Source organism: Eretmochelys imbricata, chromosome 4 (assembly GCF_965152235.1).
Source record: "Eretmochelys imbricata isolate rEreImb1 chromosome 4, rEreImb1.hap1, whole genome shotgun sequence".
NCBI classification, from domain to species: Eukaryota; Metazoa; Chordata; order Testudines; family Cheloniidae; genus Eretmochelys; species Eretmochelys imbricata.
Window position 1 is genome coordinate 88,167,626 of NC_135575.1, and position 15,452 is coordinate 88,183,077.

Sequence of the window (15,452 nt, forward strand, 5' to 3'; positions counted from 1 at the left end):
GATATTTGAAAGAAACTTCCCTAATGAGCAAGTAATTATATAATTGCTCATTAAGGTCTTTTTTGCCCCTTTCTCTACTGTGTCCAGTACTGGCTACTGTCCGATATGGAGTGCCAAGCTAGGCTAACAATAGGCTTGTTCTGGAATGATAATTGTAATGTTCTATAAGTGGTGGAGCATAAAGGCATTTTATATGATGGCTTGAAATTTGTACTGTGGCTTGTGAAATGCAGTCTGTGGTGGTTGTCATGGCACATTTGGGAATGTGTGTCTAAATACTTCAGATTTATTGAATGTCCAAGAGAGAGTGACAGGTGGTGAACTGACCAAAACTAGCTTGTGTTTCTTGTCCAGGAGCAGATGTTTGATTAAATGTCCATGTACTGGGAGGGGTAATCCATATTATTGAGCATTCCACTGTTAACACTCCTGTTGTGATTTCCCCCCCTCCTCCACTCCCCCACCACGTGCAGGCCCTGGAACAAACTGCATCACTAAAGCCACAGGAATACCTAAAAGAAACCATTTGTCTACTACCACAAACTACCACAAACTTCTATCATTTATTTTGGGGAAGTTCTATGGCCTGTGTTTTACAAGAGGTCAGACTAGATGATCAATTCATAATGGTTCCTTCTAGCCTTAGGATCCATGAACACTGTAAGTTGCAAGCCTGATACTCTAGTCCTGCTCAGCCAGGACCAGCTCTAGGCACCAGCAAAGCAAGCATGTGCTTGGGGCGGCACAATTCCAGGAGCGGCGTCATTCCGGCCAGCCTTTTTTTTTGGCTTGGGCAGTTGCGCTCTCGGAGCTTGGGATGGCAAAAAACCTAGAGCTGTCCTGCGCTCAGCACAAAATCAGTACCTCTTTGCTTTACTCTTCTTGTAATGGGTGGGTGTGTGGGGAAGAAAAGAAGGGGGTGGGTGGGTGCTTGTGGAGAAAACAAAAGCTCAGATACTAAACTGTATAATAACTGTCCATCTATATTGGAAGCAGAGTTCTGGTGCAGCCTCAATTGTTACAGGGGATCACACTTAACTGTAGCATTATTTCAGTGAATTCCTGACTGCTACCTACAATCTCCACAGGGGCCCGATTTTCATTAATCTCTGAGCATTCTCAGGCTTCAGTTTTTGATGTCATTTCCCAGGTTTTTAAGATTTTCTTTTTAAATGCTGTATTTTGCTAGTGTAAGCAAAAGAAGCTGCTTTTATGATCTCAAGTCTACCTGTGAAGCAATCAAGTTGACTATTCTGTAGTTTTATGCTATTGGTCTCCGTTGAAACTCCTGCCTTTCCAAGCCAGGGAGCAAAGGAGTCAATCTTCTGCTGTAAATTTTAGATTGCAGCCGCAAAAGGACAACTGCAGCACTGGGAACCTCAGATGCTGGGTCAGATTTCTAGTTGTTTGAAGGAGTCAGTGGTAGAATATGGGAAACTCTTGGGAGAACCATAGTCAGCTGTACCGTCTCTTGTTCCCCATTAGTGGATTTTAAGAAATGACCTGTTCTTCCCTGGTGTTGCTGTTTAAGGATTTTCTAGTCTTTTTCTCCCTTTAGGCAGTATAACAGCAAGATCATAAAGATGATCAATAATATATAAATAGGGTGACACAAATGCTATAAAAGAGCATAACTTGTCTTGAACCAGGGGAAAATAGCATTCAAGATAGAAATGAATAATGCAAGTTAAAGCCCCAGTCCTGCATCTGAAATCAGGGCTCCACGCAGGTGTGGGCATCCAGTGTCCAGGAACATAATACAGGATTAGAGCCTTGTTTAGTAGTATCAGCCGAACAAACAGTCCTGCCTCAGCCAATTTGCATCTTGTTTACTTTTTGTGTTGTGGATTTTGAGTTAGTCGTAGAACCAAATGGGTGGAGATGACAGAAAAGAAGAAAGCTAGTAGCAGTTGGAGCAGATATCAGAAGGGGCAACCCGAGACAACACCTTACCACTGGGGGCACCCCAAGGCCCCACCTACACCCCAAGGAAAACCCCAGATACCTTATCATCCTACTTCTGCCACCATGTCAGGGTCGTCCCATCTCCCCCATTCTGAACTCTGGGGTATAGATTTGGGGACCTGCATGAAAGACCCCCTAAGTTTATATTCTACCAGCTTAGGTTAAAACTTCCCCAAGGCACAAATCCTTTCCTTGTCCTTGGACGGTATTGTTGCCACCACCAAGTGATTTACATAAAAATTCAGAGAAGGGTCACTTGGAATCCCTGTTCCTCCAAAATATTCCCCCCCCCCCCCCAGCCCCTTTACCTCCTTTCATGGGGACGCTTGAGACTAATATACCAACCAATTGCCTTAGCAATGTGAGCACAGACTAGACCCTTTGTCTTCAGGACACTGAAAATCAATCAGGTTCTTAGAAGAAGAAATTTATTTATAAAGAAAAAAATAAAAGAATCACACCTGCAAAATCAGGATAGAAGGTGACTTTACAGGGTAGTAAAAGATTTAAAACACAGAGGATTCCCCTCTGGGCTCAGCTCCACAGTTACAAAAACAGGCATAAAACTACCTCTGTAGCATAGGAAAATTCACAAGCTAAAACAAAAAATAACGCATTTCCTTGCCCTACTTACAATTTCTGTGAATTTAAATGGATTATTCCAGGTATGTTTTCAGGAGATGTTGTACCTGCTTGGCTTCTCCCTCCATCCAGAGAGGGAACAACAAACAAATCCTCTTCTCCCCCCACCCTTCCCCTGCCCTGATTTGAAAGTATCTTCTTTTCTTATTGGTCCTTTTGGTCAGGTGCCAGCTAGCTTATCTGAGCTACTTATAGGTAACCCCTTACAGGTAAGGCAGTTGCTAACCTTCCTTTTATATTCATGACAGTCCGCAAAAGCCCCAGTCAAGATAGTACAGCACAAAAGGGCCCCAGACATACAAGAGGTACTCCCTGCCCTGAAGAGCTTACAGTCTGACTTTCTCAGCAGGCAGCAGCAGTACACGTTGCCCTTTAACCCAATCAATATATGTATTTTTATTTATGTAAATTAGTTTAGAAAATTCCCCTGTCAACTATCTATAAAATAGGTATATAACATAGTATTCTCTCAACACGAACTTACAGCTAATGGGTAAGTGAACTATCTAACAGTTATATCAAGGGTTTCCAATAACAAGATGTAGAGGCAGAAACTAAACTCGTATTGTTGCAGAACCCAGAGAAAGGAGAACTATGTGCAGCCTTAACTAGAGCAGGTGAAGTTCTTCAGGGTGCAAATAATCCATGATTCTATGTACTTTAGGTTCTGGCAGCAGTAGAAGTCATTTACTTTCAACCTCTACCGTCTCATCACTAGAAACTTTCAATGCATATGAAAAGAGCCAGCTTGAAATCTGTCCATTATACATTCCAAGAATAGGTCCAGTGGTGGCAAAGTAGTGTCTCCTTCATAATGCTGCCCTGACAGTGTTTCTGCAGGAAAGTCTTCGTGTTCATTCCATCATTTGGCCTCCTTGAAGAGACTGCCAACATGGATTCCAATTTTGATAGTTTTTATGATGGTGGAAACTTGTCCTCTGCAAACTGCAGTGAGAACATCTGTGTTTCTCGGCTGTTAATATTTGAAGAGTCACATGATCCTCAAATTTTTTTGGTTAAATTTATATATAAAACGGCTCCCTATCTTTTGTTTTTAATTTAAATTTAACTAATTGGAGGCTTGACATTGGAGGTGAGAAGGATTTTTTTTGTTATCTGCCTGACTTTGTTTTGTATATGTGATTAATTTGCAGTGGTTATGACTTTGGCTATCTAATCAAAATCCTGACTAACTCTAATTTACCTGAAGAGGAGCTGGACTTCTTTGAGATACTCCGGTTGTTTTTCCCTGTCATTTATGATGTGAAGTATCTCATGAAGAGCTGCAAAAATCTCAAGGTAAATGATTTGATATCTGGTTCAGAAAAGAATTTTTTAAGACGGCATTTTTTCCTACTGAAAGAACATATATGGCATCTGTTCACTGCCCTGTCCAGTAGTGAGCTCTACCTTGATGGTATTATTTGTTACACACAGTTGACTAAACTAATGGTTATTTGATATATAAAAAGTTATTGATGAAATGTAAGAGGCAGGGAGGAGCACATATTTTTGTTCTTGTGGCTCCTAGCTATTTAAAAATTACAAACCAATCCCATTTATTGGCAGCATCATAGATCCATGCTACCAAATGATAAACCCATGTTCGGAGGAAGTTACATCTTGCTGTTAACTTCTCAGGCTGTTAGAATTGATGGGCTTGGCCTCTGTGAGCAGGGTATTAATGACACACTCTTGCATCATTCCTCACTGTTCAATCCACGGAGGGGTGGCAGTTATGATAAGGTGTAGGAAAAGTGACTTTGGTGTGAAGGGATGGAATGGCTAGACCTGCTGGTCGCCGTGTAGGCAAAAATGAGCAATGACAGATATGCTCAAAGCCAACTCATGACTTCTAGAAAAATAGACAGGGTTAGAAACTAACCTCTCAACTCAAGCCAGTTGGGCTATTAATTGGCTTGTTCTATTAGGCATAAAATTTGGAGAAGATTTGATTGGCCTGGAGAATGAATGTGAACTGGAAACAAATGTTTGAAGGGAAGGACATCAAAAAGATATGCTGCTGGGATTGTTACAGCCATGCTTGCCAAAGAAGGCCACGTATCTGGACTGGTTTTGAAATGAAAGGGGCACAACTCATCTGAGGCAATAGGTGGCTCACTGTTTTGATGGAAGGCGACACAGAACACTCTGGGTTTTCTAAATGAGAATACGTGGAAACTGGACACAGACTGACTGACTAATGCAGCCACCTCCTGAGTACAGGGATGGTATGCTACTCTTCATCTCAGAATGCTGAGCAAGTGATTTAGACGATGCTGAGGAGCTTGAATTTTGTGAGGCTATGCAGGTAAAGGACATGTATCTTTTAATGAGGATCTTACTGGTGACTGAAGTAAAGAACATAATTTCCACCATCTCCTATGCTATTCAGTCTGCACTGGATGTGGCGAGGAGTGGGTGGGATGGTCTTTTCCAACTATCAGGAAAAGCAAACTAGCCTAGTATCTGGTCAGGAGTTTTGCATCCCAGCAGCAACCCTCACCAGCTGAGTAAAGAATGTTTATTGGGGACCATCTCATTGAAACTGGGTTTCCATTGGGACCAAGAGAAGTAATGAAGTAGTTGGAAAAACTGCAGAAGTCAACAAAATTGTGCACCCTCATGGACTGAAACAAAACCTTTGCTGCTTATATACAGTTGTTTTGTCCCAAGTACTAAATGTGTAATCCACCCTTATGGACTTGTGGGTGGAGTTGACAAATTTAACAGCTGCTGTCATTAGAGCTTTGTGATAATGGCAACTAAACTGCAGACCAATTATGACAGGAGGGGGAGAGATTGGGACTACTCTGTTCCTCCAAACATCATTGCTGAAACAGTCCCATTACTGTCCACAGCAATGAAATGATGCCAACTGTGTTGATCTGTCCCAAACTGAGAACAGCTGGTGTGAGTCTTTGGAAGCTGAATCCATTAATTACTTGCATGCACTGTTGCCTAAATGAATTTCTTCGCTTTTTTTGTTTAAATCTCTATTAAATTGCAGTGAATTGAATTGCTGTGTTGAGGTCCTTTATTGATTGGTGCAAGCCACTCTTGATGGTCACTTCATTTTATTAGAGACACTTGATTTTCCTAAGACACATTTTGGTGCTGATGGTCAGCCCTGGGGACCGAAACCCGCTCTACAGAATTGTGTGGATGGTGGTTGCAGCCATTCTGTAGAATTACCTCCTGACTCCAGCAGAAATACTACAGAAAGAGTATAGTCACTTGCTGTTGCTCATCTACGGCACTACTCCTGCTCTCCATCTTCTGTTGAGTGGGGACCATGGTGCAGCTGTAGCCTGGTGACCAATAGCAATACAGATTCTTCCCTAAAGAGGAAGAATGGTCCAGTGGTTGGAACACTAGCTGGGGACTTGAGAGACCCAAATTCAGTTCCCTACTCTGCCATAAACTGCCTGTGTGACCAGAGGCAAGATACTTAGTCCCTCTGAGCTGCAGTTTCCCATCTCTGAAATGGGAATAGTAATACCTCCCTGCCTGATGAGATGTTGAGGATAAATACGTTAATGATTGTGAGAGGTTCAGATTCTGCAGTAATGGAGGACAAATAAGTACCTTAACTAGACAGGTAGATCCTGACTGAATTTAATGGTGGGGTGGGCTTGGCAAGCTGCACAGAGTAGTTAACACTCTATACCAATGTCCTGAGATTTGTGGAGTTGGGCTTGTGCTCCCCATTGATCTTGGGCCATCATCTGTGGTGATGTGGTTACAAAACCAAGCTGCTAACCTGTCTGTCTCAAAGGAATGATGCATCTGAAATATTTTGAAATATTTTTTCTTTTCCTTCTTGTGGCTATTTATATCTAAGGGGAGGGAGGGTATGTTTTGACCTACAGTTTATAAAGCATTTTTGGTTCTCAAGGTTATATTAAAAACCTTTTGATCAGCACTGCCTTAATCTGGAGTTTAAAAAAAAAAAAAAGTGACTTAGAGAAGAAAGTCTCTGTATCCCATAATTAGTCTCCAGAGAGATCCAGTGTTTCCCTTGTTTTTTCCAACAGTTGTAAACTATTTGGTGTGACAAACTTTTAGGCACCCTTTTTGGAAAATTTTGGCCAATATCCACAACCAAAGGTGATGCTTTTACCCTGTCCTGAATTTTTTTTCTAGATCAGTGTTACACACAGTGCAGGGGTTGGAATGTAATATTTCCACATTTTTTCTTTTTCTTTGTAACAGGTAGATTTAAGACATATGACATTCAAGCTAAGTTAGAATTGGTAGGTGTGCTGTCTCACTGCTATCACTACCCAGTAATGAGAGAAGTGATCTTCAGCTACTGTCTAGTCAGGCGGGCATGTGGCTTAAAAGGGATGAGTGTGGGTTTTAAGAAAGCCCAGTTTTTAATGAGGCATGTTTCTAATAGCAATCCACATTAATGCTATGGGAACTGCTGAAAATGTCTATTCAGCAGCTCAGGTGTGCCCCTTCTTCCCTCCTACCCTTGTCCTCATGGTGCTTACTTAAAAAGGGTAAGTTAGGTAATAGTGTGAGTTGAAATGCATGCAAAATTCAGATTGTAGCACAAACCAGCAAAAATGGCAAAAGTCAGAGAGACATTGTCACGCTACAAAATATTTAAATTACCCCACACATTTTCTTATCTGTCACATTAACACCTTACATAATTAAAATGGAAATAATTTTTAAAATGTAGTTTTCACTACCTTACACTGTCTGTTTTTTTAATTCAAATGGAAACTTTATTAATTCCCAAGTGGCATCTGCAAGCCAAACACTACAGAATTGTGCTAGGGCATAAGAACCTGACATTGAAACTAACTAGTTTATTTTAAATCATCCAACATGTGAAAAACAAGCAAACTACCTACTCATGGAAACATCCTTGTTGGCTGTAACATTCATAGTTCTTTTGAACAACCTGCGTTTGGGGCCAAATTTGACTTTGTTAAAGTTCAATCTTTAACTTGCATTATTTCACCTCAGCCTCTTCTCCATCTCCCAAAATGGTACATGGTCAATGGAATTCAAATACTATATGTTCCCTTTTTAATATTAAAAAGAACTTGCTTTGTGCTAGCTTCATTCCTGTCTTTGACTACTTCTGTGTTTTGGTTTCCTTTTTTTTTCAGATGTAAAAAATGTAGTGCAGGCTAAAAGCATTTTGATGCTCTTCCTAGTTTCAACCTATTGCTGGCAGAGTAGTGATCCAAAGCAGTCTGCCTAACGCACAGTTTCACTATGCAGTATAGTGTTTCAAAAATTATTGTAAGGTAACTGATTTTCTCCCAGTTGTACAACCCTTTAAAGAGTGGTAACCTCCGCAACGTAGTCTTGCACGTACCGTAACTATATTGTCCCAAGGGGATCAGTTTAGCTAAGATTACACTAACCTGTCTAAAGCTGAATTGATCTGCAGAGAGGCTGCTTCTGCTTGTAGCACCACAATCACTTTCGTGACACTAAAATGAATGGGCGGAATTCATCAATACCTGTTTTGGGGATCGTTATAGGAGACGCTGCTAATCTTAGGGAGAAACTGGAGTAGGGATAGTCTGATTTGTTCAGTTGTGTGTTTTTTATTATTATTATTTTTTATTTGTCCGTGAAAGTCTTTTGGGCATTTTCATTCCATGGACCATTTCTCAAGATAGGACTCATACCATTGGCAGCTCTCCTCCCAATCTCTCACCTGCTGCGCAACTGTAGTGTTATGAAGTTATATGAAAAAGTAGTGCTAGGGCAGGGTAAAGGAGTGAAGATGAAAATAAACGTGGTTTGATTAAATGGATACAGCTGCTTGGTTAGTTCCCTCCCGTATTGTAAATTGTGCTATTTGTTTTCTCTCCCTGGATGTAGGACTTACATTTATTAGTTCCAAACCTTCCTCCATTGCCCGCAACCCCTAAAGACTCTGATTTCTCCTAGTGCTTTACTTTGATTCTGTGTGTATGCACTACCTTGTCTATTTTGAGATTTTCTCCAAATTTGATTCAGTTGAATTTACACCAAAAATACACCCAGTAAAAGGACATGAAGGCGCTGCGCTTAGTTGGTCAAAAAGCTTCTGGAAGTCACAAGTTCCCCACTGGGCTGCAATTAACAGGAAGAAAAATTGCTTGAAGACTGAAGGATACTTTACTGTTGTTAGATAAGATGTGTAGACCACCAATGAACCATGCCCTACAATTAGAGACTCTCTGTAGAGCAGTTCCCAATTTTGAGCCCTATGTTTACTTGCTACACTTAGTGTCTAAAAGCTGTCCTTTTTGTACATGGGCTGTTTCTGTGTGTGTGTGTGTATCGAGGGGCTTTCAGCACAGATGTGGCTTAAAATGTTTTCTTCAAAAAATACACTCTCAGTAGCACAGTGCCTGTTTTTTGTGTGCTTATGGTATCTAAGATCTTCTTGAACCTGGTTACGCTGCAGTTTACATTACTTTTTACACAGATGTTTCATTTACTCTTTTATGGCAGTTGTTAAAACATTGTTAAAGGTCGGTTGAATGTTAGCTTTTTCACTTTGTTCTTTTTTCCCCCTCTTGAATTTTACAACTTCACCTGGGTTCAGGGTTCTCCATTAATTCCTAAGGTAGACCATTTTCCTGGATTCCCTCTACTTTAGATGCTTTGAAGTTTTGTGGGGGAAGCGCAGAACCCTGAGCTTAGGTGGTGGCAGGTAAGTGAAAGAAAAAACTGTGTTTTTTAAATGAAAGCTAATTCCTTTCAAGACAAGTTGGAGTGCACATGTTTGTAGTGATTTGGATCTTAAATTGCTTTATGTTTGAATTACCATTGTTCACGTTTAAATTCTAGCCCTATTAGAAAAGTAGGGAGTTAAAGAAACACCTTGATTTCTGAAACTGTCATTCAGCAGCAGCAGCATCAATCCTTTCAGTTTAGTCAATGTAATACTTGAAGGAATTGCCTTGTTCAGTAGTAATTCCTTCAACTTTAATTGGCTGGTGTGCCTAGGCTTATTAGGTCTAAGACAGTCATTAATACTTGAAAGTGCTTGATACTTAAAGCCTGAATGAAAAGCTTGGCTTTTCCAAGTGTGTGCTGGTTGTATATCTCTACTATAACAGCTATTGTGCTAAGCTAAATATATACAAATGGTGGTTGAATAGACTTCGTTATGCAGAATTCTAGTGCTACTATTGAATGATCTGACTTCATAATTATTATCTCCGCTTTGACTGTGTAATGCTCCTTCCTTTTTCAGGGTGGATTGCAAGAAGTCGCAGAGCAGTTGGAGCTGGAAAGGATAGGACCACAGCATCAGGCAGGATCTGATTCTTTACTCACGGGAATGGCCTTTTTCAAAATGAGAGAAGTAGGTGTCCATATTGCTTTCTGTTGTAGTTTATGTGGATGAAAGTAATCTGCTTTAGTAGTCAATATTGACTACTGTTCACACTTATGAGATGTCCTAGAACCATTGACCCACCAAACCAGTGGCAGTATAACAAATTTTCAGAAGAAGTAAGAGAAATGCATGAGAGGGCATCAATTCTGTGACAAAGGGCAGAGTCTATGATGGGCATTCCCATGCAAAGTACAATCTACCACCAACAAATCCTTTCCTTTCCTTGTTTTGGTTTGTGTGTGCACTTAGTGAGGGGATGTCTCTACACAGTTCTCTTTCTCCTCCTTCCTCCCCTTGCTGGTGCTGTTCCTTCCTGTAGTCTGTGGGCCTTCATCTTCCATGGCAGGGAGCCCTAGCTACCTGAACCTATCGTCCACTCCCTGGGTCTTCTGAGAGATTAAAGTAGGTGGCTCAGGCCACTCTGTCGGTGCTTCTGTTCACCACCACCTCCTCCAGCTGACAAGTCATACATTCTTCTTTCCACAAGTCATACCTTCTTCTGTCCCTATGGGTGCTTCACATCAGGATGTGCAGTCACCTTTTCATCAGCATTTTCTGCACATCCATGCCTACGTCCTAGATATCCTTGTGTCTGGTATGAGGGTATATGGGAGGACCAGACCTGTCACCTCTCCAGGTCCTTCTCAACTGCTTGTGCCTTGAGACAGAGCATCATGTCTGTTAGACACACAGCTTACTGTCTCTCTCGCTTAATCTTTCTCTCTTCTTTCTGGTATTGTCTTTTATTTAGAAGTTTGTGCTCTTCCTCCCCCACCCCACCTTCTTTGTTTGCCCAATCTGGGCCTTGTCTTTTCTCAGGCCTTGAACCATAGTCTTGAGTATGGATTATGCCTGAGAGCCAGGGCTTCAAACCCTGCCAGACTTGGCATAAATATTTCCCCCTCAGTGACAGACATTCAGGCTGCCTCCACTGCCTGGGACAGATATATGTCCCCTCCAAATGAAAGAGCTGCTCTGGATTTAAAAGCAGATCTAAGAAATTGAGGGACAACTTCAAGTCCTCATAAGAGAAGGTCAGACAATTGCCAAGCTCTCTCTACAGGCCTCTCTCAATGTCGCCAATACAGCTGCATGTTCGATGGCTACAGCAGTAGTCATGTGCCAAGCTTCTTGGCTGCGCTCCTTCGTATGGCAGCTAGGGATCAACTTAGGGTAAAGGCACAAATATTTCTAGCCTTGTTAAGATGTGAGGAGTGTCCACGCTAGCTTTTACAAATGTGTGGCATACCTCGAGTTACTGGCAATCCGTTAACTTAGTGTACCAGTTTACTGAAGATGAATCTTGTAAGTCTCTTGCACATCCCTAGGACTGCTCTGTGGCTGGAGGGAGAAATTGGTTGCTGTTAATGTAATGTATTTATTTTTCACACAAGAGCATGTGTTAAAACATTGGCACCAAGAAACTTCTCTTTTACCAGTGTGTCTGTATTCTGGCCACATGCTACAGACTTGTGGTTCTCATTTAATATGCAAAAAGTGTTCAGACAGTGGCAACCCTCATCTTTAACATCTTAATCCAAGTTAAGTTGAAGCGTTGAATGCTGGGATCTGTAGCTTCTGAAGTCCATGTTGCCATATGAAGGAGGAGGCAGCTGCATGCCTCTGGCAAATATTGTTTCATTCTAACCCTTACTGTACATCACACAGTCTCCATGTGGTTAGGCTTGCATTAGTGTGATTGGCAGGGCACAGGCTAGAGCTGCAGGGCTGGACTGATCTTTTTCTGGTAAGATCCAAGCATGAGGCACTGGTACTGTGCAAGTTTCATAGAATCATAGAATATCAAGGTTGGAAGGGACCTCAGGAGGTCATCTAGTCCAACCCCTGCTCAAAGCGGGACCAATCCCCAATTTTTGCCCCAGATCTCTAAATGGTCCCCTCAAGGATTGAACTCATAACCCTGGGTTTAGCAGGCCAATGCTCAAACCACTGAGCTATCCCTCTCCCCACAGTACTCCAACTCCTCCTTTGAGCTCAAGCTTTACATGGGATCTAAATCAATGAAGGGGGATAGAGGGGAAAAGTGAATAACATCCATATCTTTCTCAGTTCACAGAGTGTGATTCTACATTTAAATGTGATTTGAGAGAAAAGGTCCAAACCCATGAAAATTCCCCTAATAATAAAGTGCAGCCAACTTGCATTCTTCAGTTACTACCACTGTACCTTGTTACATTTTCACTAACTACTAGAGCTTAGCTGGGAGCAAAAAGAATCTGAGTTTTCTAATTAAAATGAGGCGTGATCTCACTGTTTTTATAAAACAAGCAAAGATTTTTAATTCTATTGTTCAGACCTTCATAGGAGCTTTGAAAATTTTTCTCCTCTATTGACTCTTGCACTGTTTTATTTGGGAAATCGTGAATTTTATGTTTGTATTTTGAATGAATCATATCAACAAGGCTTTTTGCTTTGCTAACTTAGGTTTTTGTCCTAAAACACACATAATCTTTCACCAGTATTATTTTAGCTCTGGAAAAGGTTGTGTATTGATTGTTGATGTAGAACCAGCAGGGGGAGCACAACTTTCTGGTCTGGCTTTTAGTGCCACAAAGGAGGTCACTGATCTCTCTCCTTTTCTCTCCCAGTCTAAGAGACTTTGCTTCTTGATGCTGCACCCTGGGGGAGTTTTTTTAGAAAAGCTAATGGTGGGCTTTTTAAAGACTTTAAATTTAAAAAAAAAACAAAAAACCCACCCCAAAAAGTAAAAGTGCCCTTAGGCAATTCCTGGAATTCACTATCCTACATGCAGGAAATGCTGCTCTAGGCAAATCCAAGTTTTTTGGGAGAAGAGAGGGTGGATGACTTTAAATAATGTCTTGACTTTCTGCCTGCACTCATCCTGTCTCCCTTAATTTGTTATGTGAGCTCTCTTCTCTTCATATTTACTCTATGCCCTTTCTCTACTTCTTCATCTTTTAGCTCTTCTGTAATTTTGTAAAGTGCTGCATCCGTGCATTATTTATTCAGTTTTTATTTTAGCTTTGCCAGTTTCTCGTTACAGGGAGAGGATTTGTTTAAAGGTGACATACATGTATTTGCATCTTCCTGCATTCCCAAAACTTCATCATGGATGCTGCAGCCATGTTCAAGCAATAGGAAATTAATGCCCCTGAATGTAGACCAGGATTTAAAGTAGATAATGGTGGATAAAATCTTTAGGAAAAACTGGTTTAGTTAGATTTACACCCCATTTAAACATTCAGTATATCTTGAAAACCACACTGAGTAGTGTGTGGTGCTTAATTAGGAAGGGTGAAGGAGAAGGCCCACCAAACTCACTTACAAAGAGAGATTGTTCTGTTGCATTTGTAAGACACAAGGCTCTAATTCTTGGGTTAAAATAGACTCCTGAGACTTCTAGAGTTGTCACCATTTACCACTGATCAAAATAAGGGAAGATGCATTGAAGGGCTAATATTCTTTCTCTCATGGCCAAGAACACTTCAGTGCCAAGAGTCACTTAGTTATTTTGGTTTAGTTTCACTTACATGTGGAGTATGAAAATTCAGACTTTTACAAAAGCCTGACAGTATTTGATCTCATTAAGACTCTTATTTTTCAGTATTGATTTTGTCTTTTTTAACTCCTTTTTAGATGTTCTTTGAAGATCACATTGATGATGCCAAATATTGTGGTCACTTGTATGGCCTCGGTTCTGGTTCTTCCTATGTACAAAATGGCACAGGGAATGCATATGAAGAAGAAGCCAACAAACAGTCATGACATGAAATGGGAGGTCATCTTTTCTGAGCTCTGTGTGCTTGTATATAGGTTTTATCTCTGGTTGAATCCCTTGGACAATTAGGCTCCCCCCACACTTCTCAGCACACTTTATTTTCTGCCTTTCTATGTACTAAATCTGACTGTTCCTATCACAGATCTGATCTTGATATGTTGAATTTTCTGAGTTAAATTTGGCCTTTGTACCTACCCAATCTGTAAAGAAGCATGTCTAGGATCAGCGTGGCAGAGAGAAGGGGAAAGCTAAATCATAATGAATATTCTGGTAAACTTACCTAGTTGGTCTTAGTTTTGTTTTTTTCCCCTACCCCCAAATTAACTAGCACTGATTTGTAACTAACTTCCCTGTTTCATGTCTGTCCCTTCCAGTATGCTGGTGTTTTAGCTATTCAAGATTGCGGACCATCAAATTTGCACTTTAGAGAGTGACTCTGACTCAGATCCTCTGTTTTATCTGAAGTTTTGGGGGTTTTTGCCCTGAGCTAGAAAAATAAGTCTGCCAACTTTAGCAACTTCACACTGTATTCCTTGGTTTTTGAGCCTGCAGAACATAACACATTCACTGCATAACAACGTTTGTTTGTTCAAGCAAAACAAACTACTGAAATCTTAGTAACTGCTGTTATCTTACTGGTGTTCAGTCTTCCAAGCACATCCTTCCTGCGCATATCAGCTTCTAATTGGCCTGCTGCTTTAAAGCCACTCTGTGATGGAAGAAAATGTTTGAAAACCAGCTTTACACCCTTCAGGAAAAATTGAGAGACTTACTTTTGTATTTTTGCCATTGAGCTGAAAATCTGAGGATATTGGAACTGCAGTGGTTCTATTATGGCACACTTCCCTGGATTCAGTTCCTAGCTTTTATTCCAGTAATGTATTACCTAAATATTTTTTATTTTTTAAAGTCATATTTATTATGTACTTGATTTGATGATTTTTGCAAGTGAGTTTAGTTAAGGATAAAACCCAAAGACCTGAAGTAAACTTTATATTGAATGATTAAATTAGAAGGAAGATAAATTGTGCTTTTGTAGTTGCTACAAAGACAGATGGTACAGATATATTTGTTGTAAAACAACAAAATATAAATTACTTATAGCTAATAAAGTTACCTGAGGAGTGTAATGCTAGTTTTATTTTTTGAGTGTATCTTAGCAATATATTTTATATATATTGTTTTAAAGGACTGTAATGTACTTTAACCATGCATAGCAGAGCAATTGTGCAGGAAGACTTTTTTGGGATTGAATAGCTAAATACTAGCCTGAAATGATGGAATGCACGCCTCAGTGTGAGTGCGTTATCTTCACTGAAATCAATATTTGCAAATCTCCAAATGTTCGCCAAATTGATCTGTTTACCTTGTACTTTAACACATTCTTTTTTCATTAAGTTACAATAATATAACTGGGTGGTCCTTTTTAAAACAAGAACAAATTATTTGCATAACAGAGGGTATTATTTGTTTTTAAAGCTTTTGTAAATAAAGGCTTCAGAAATGTTTTCTTACATATCTACAGACTGGTAGTTTTGTTCTGAAACCTTTACTGGAATGTATATTGTACCCCATTCAGTCCCTGTATACTTCCTATTCCACTATGCATACTAATTCGTCTTTCTGGTGTCTGAAAGAGCTTTTAACAGCTCCCAAGTGGTGCCAGCACCAGCTTTTCTGCCAATTGAGAGCATAGCTGGAGTCTGTTTCTGTGTCCAA

General features: G+C 40.4%; 1 protein-coding gene across 1 annotated transcript in view; it reads left to right on the forward strand.

Moving 5' to 3' along the window:
- Positions 1 to 15,251, forward strand: part of CNOT7 (CCR4-NOT transcription complex subunit 7) — a 31,633-nt gene extending 16,382 nt beyond the window's left edge. Inside the window, exons 5-7 of the mRNA XM_077815585.1 lie at positions 3,762 to 3,906; positions 9,830 to 9,940; positions 13,592 to 15,251. Coding sequence (XP_077671711.1) covers positions 3,762 to 3,906; positions 9,830 to 9,940; positions 13,592 to 13,720 — 385 coding nt within the window. The 3' untranslated portion in view covers positions 13,721 to 15,251. The remainder of the gene's footprint in view (positions 1 to 3,761; positions 3,907 to 9,829; positions 9,941 to 13,591) is intronic.
- The last annotated feature ends 201 nt before the right edge of the window (positions 15,252 to 15,452 follow it).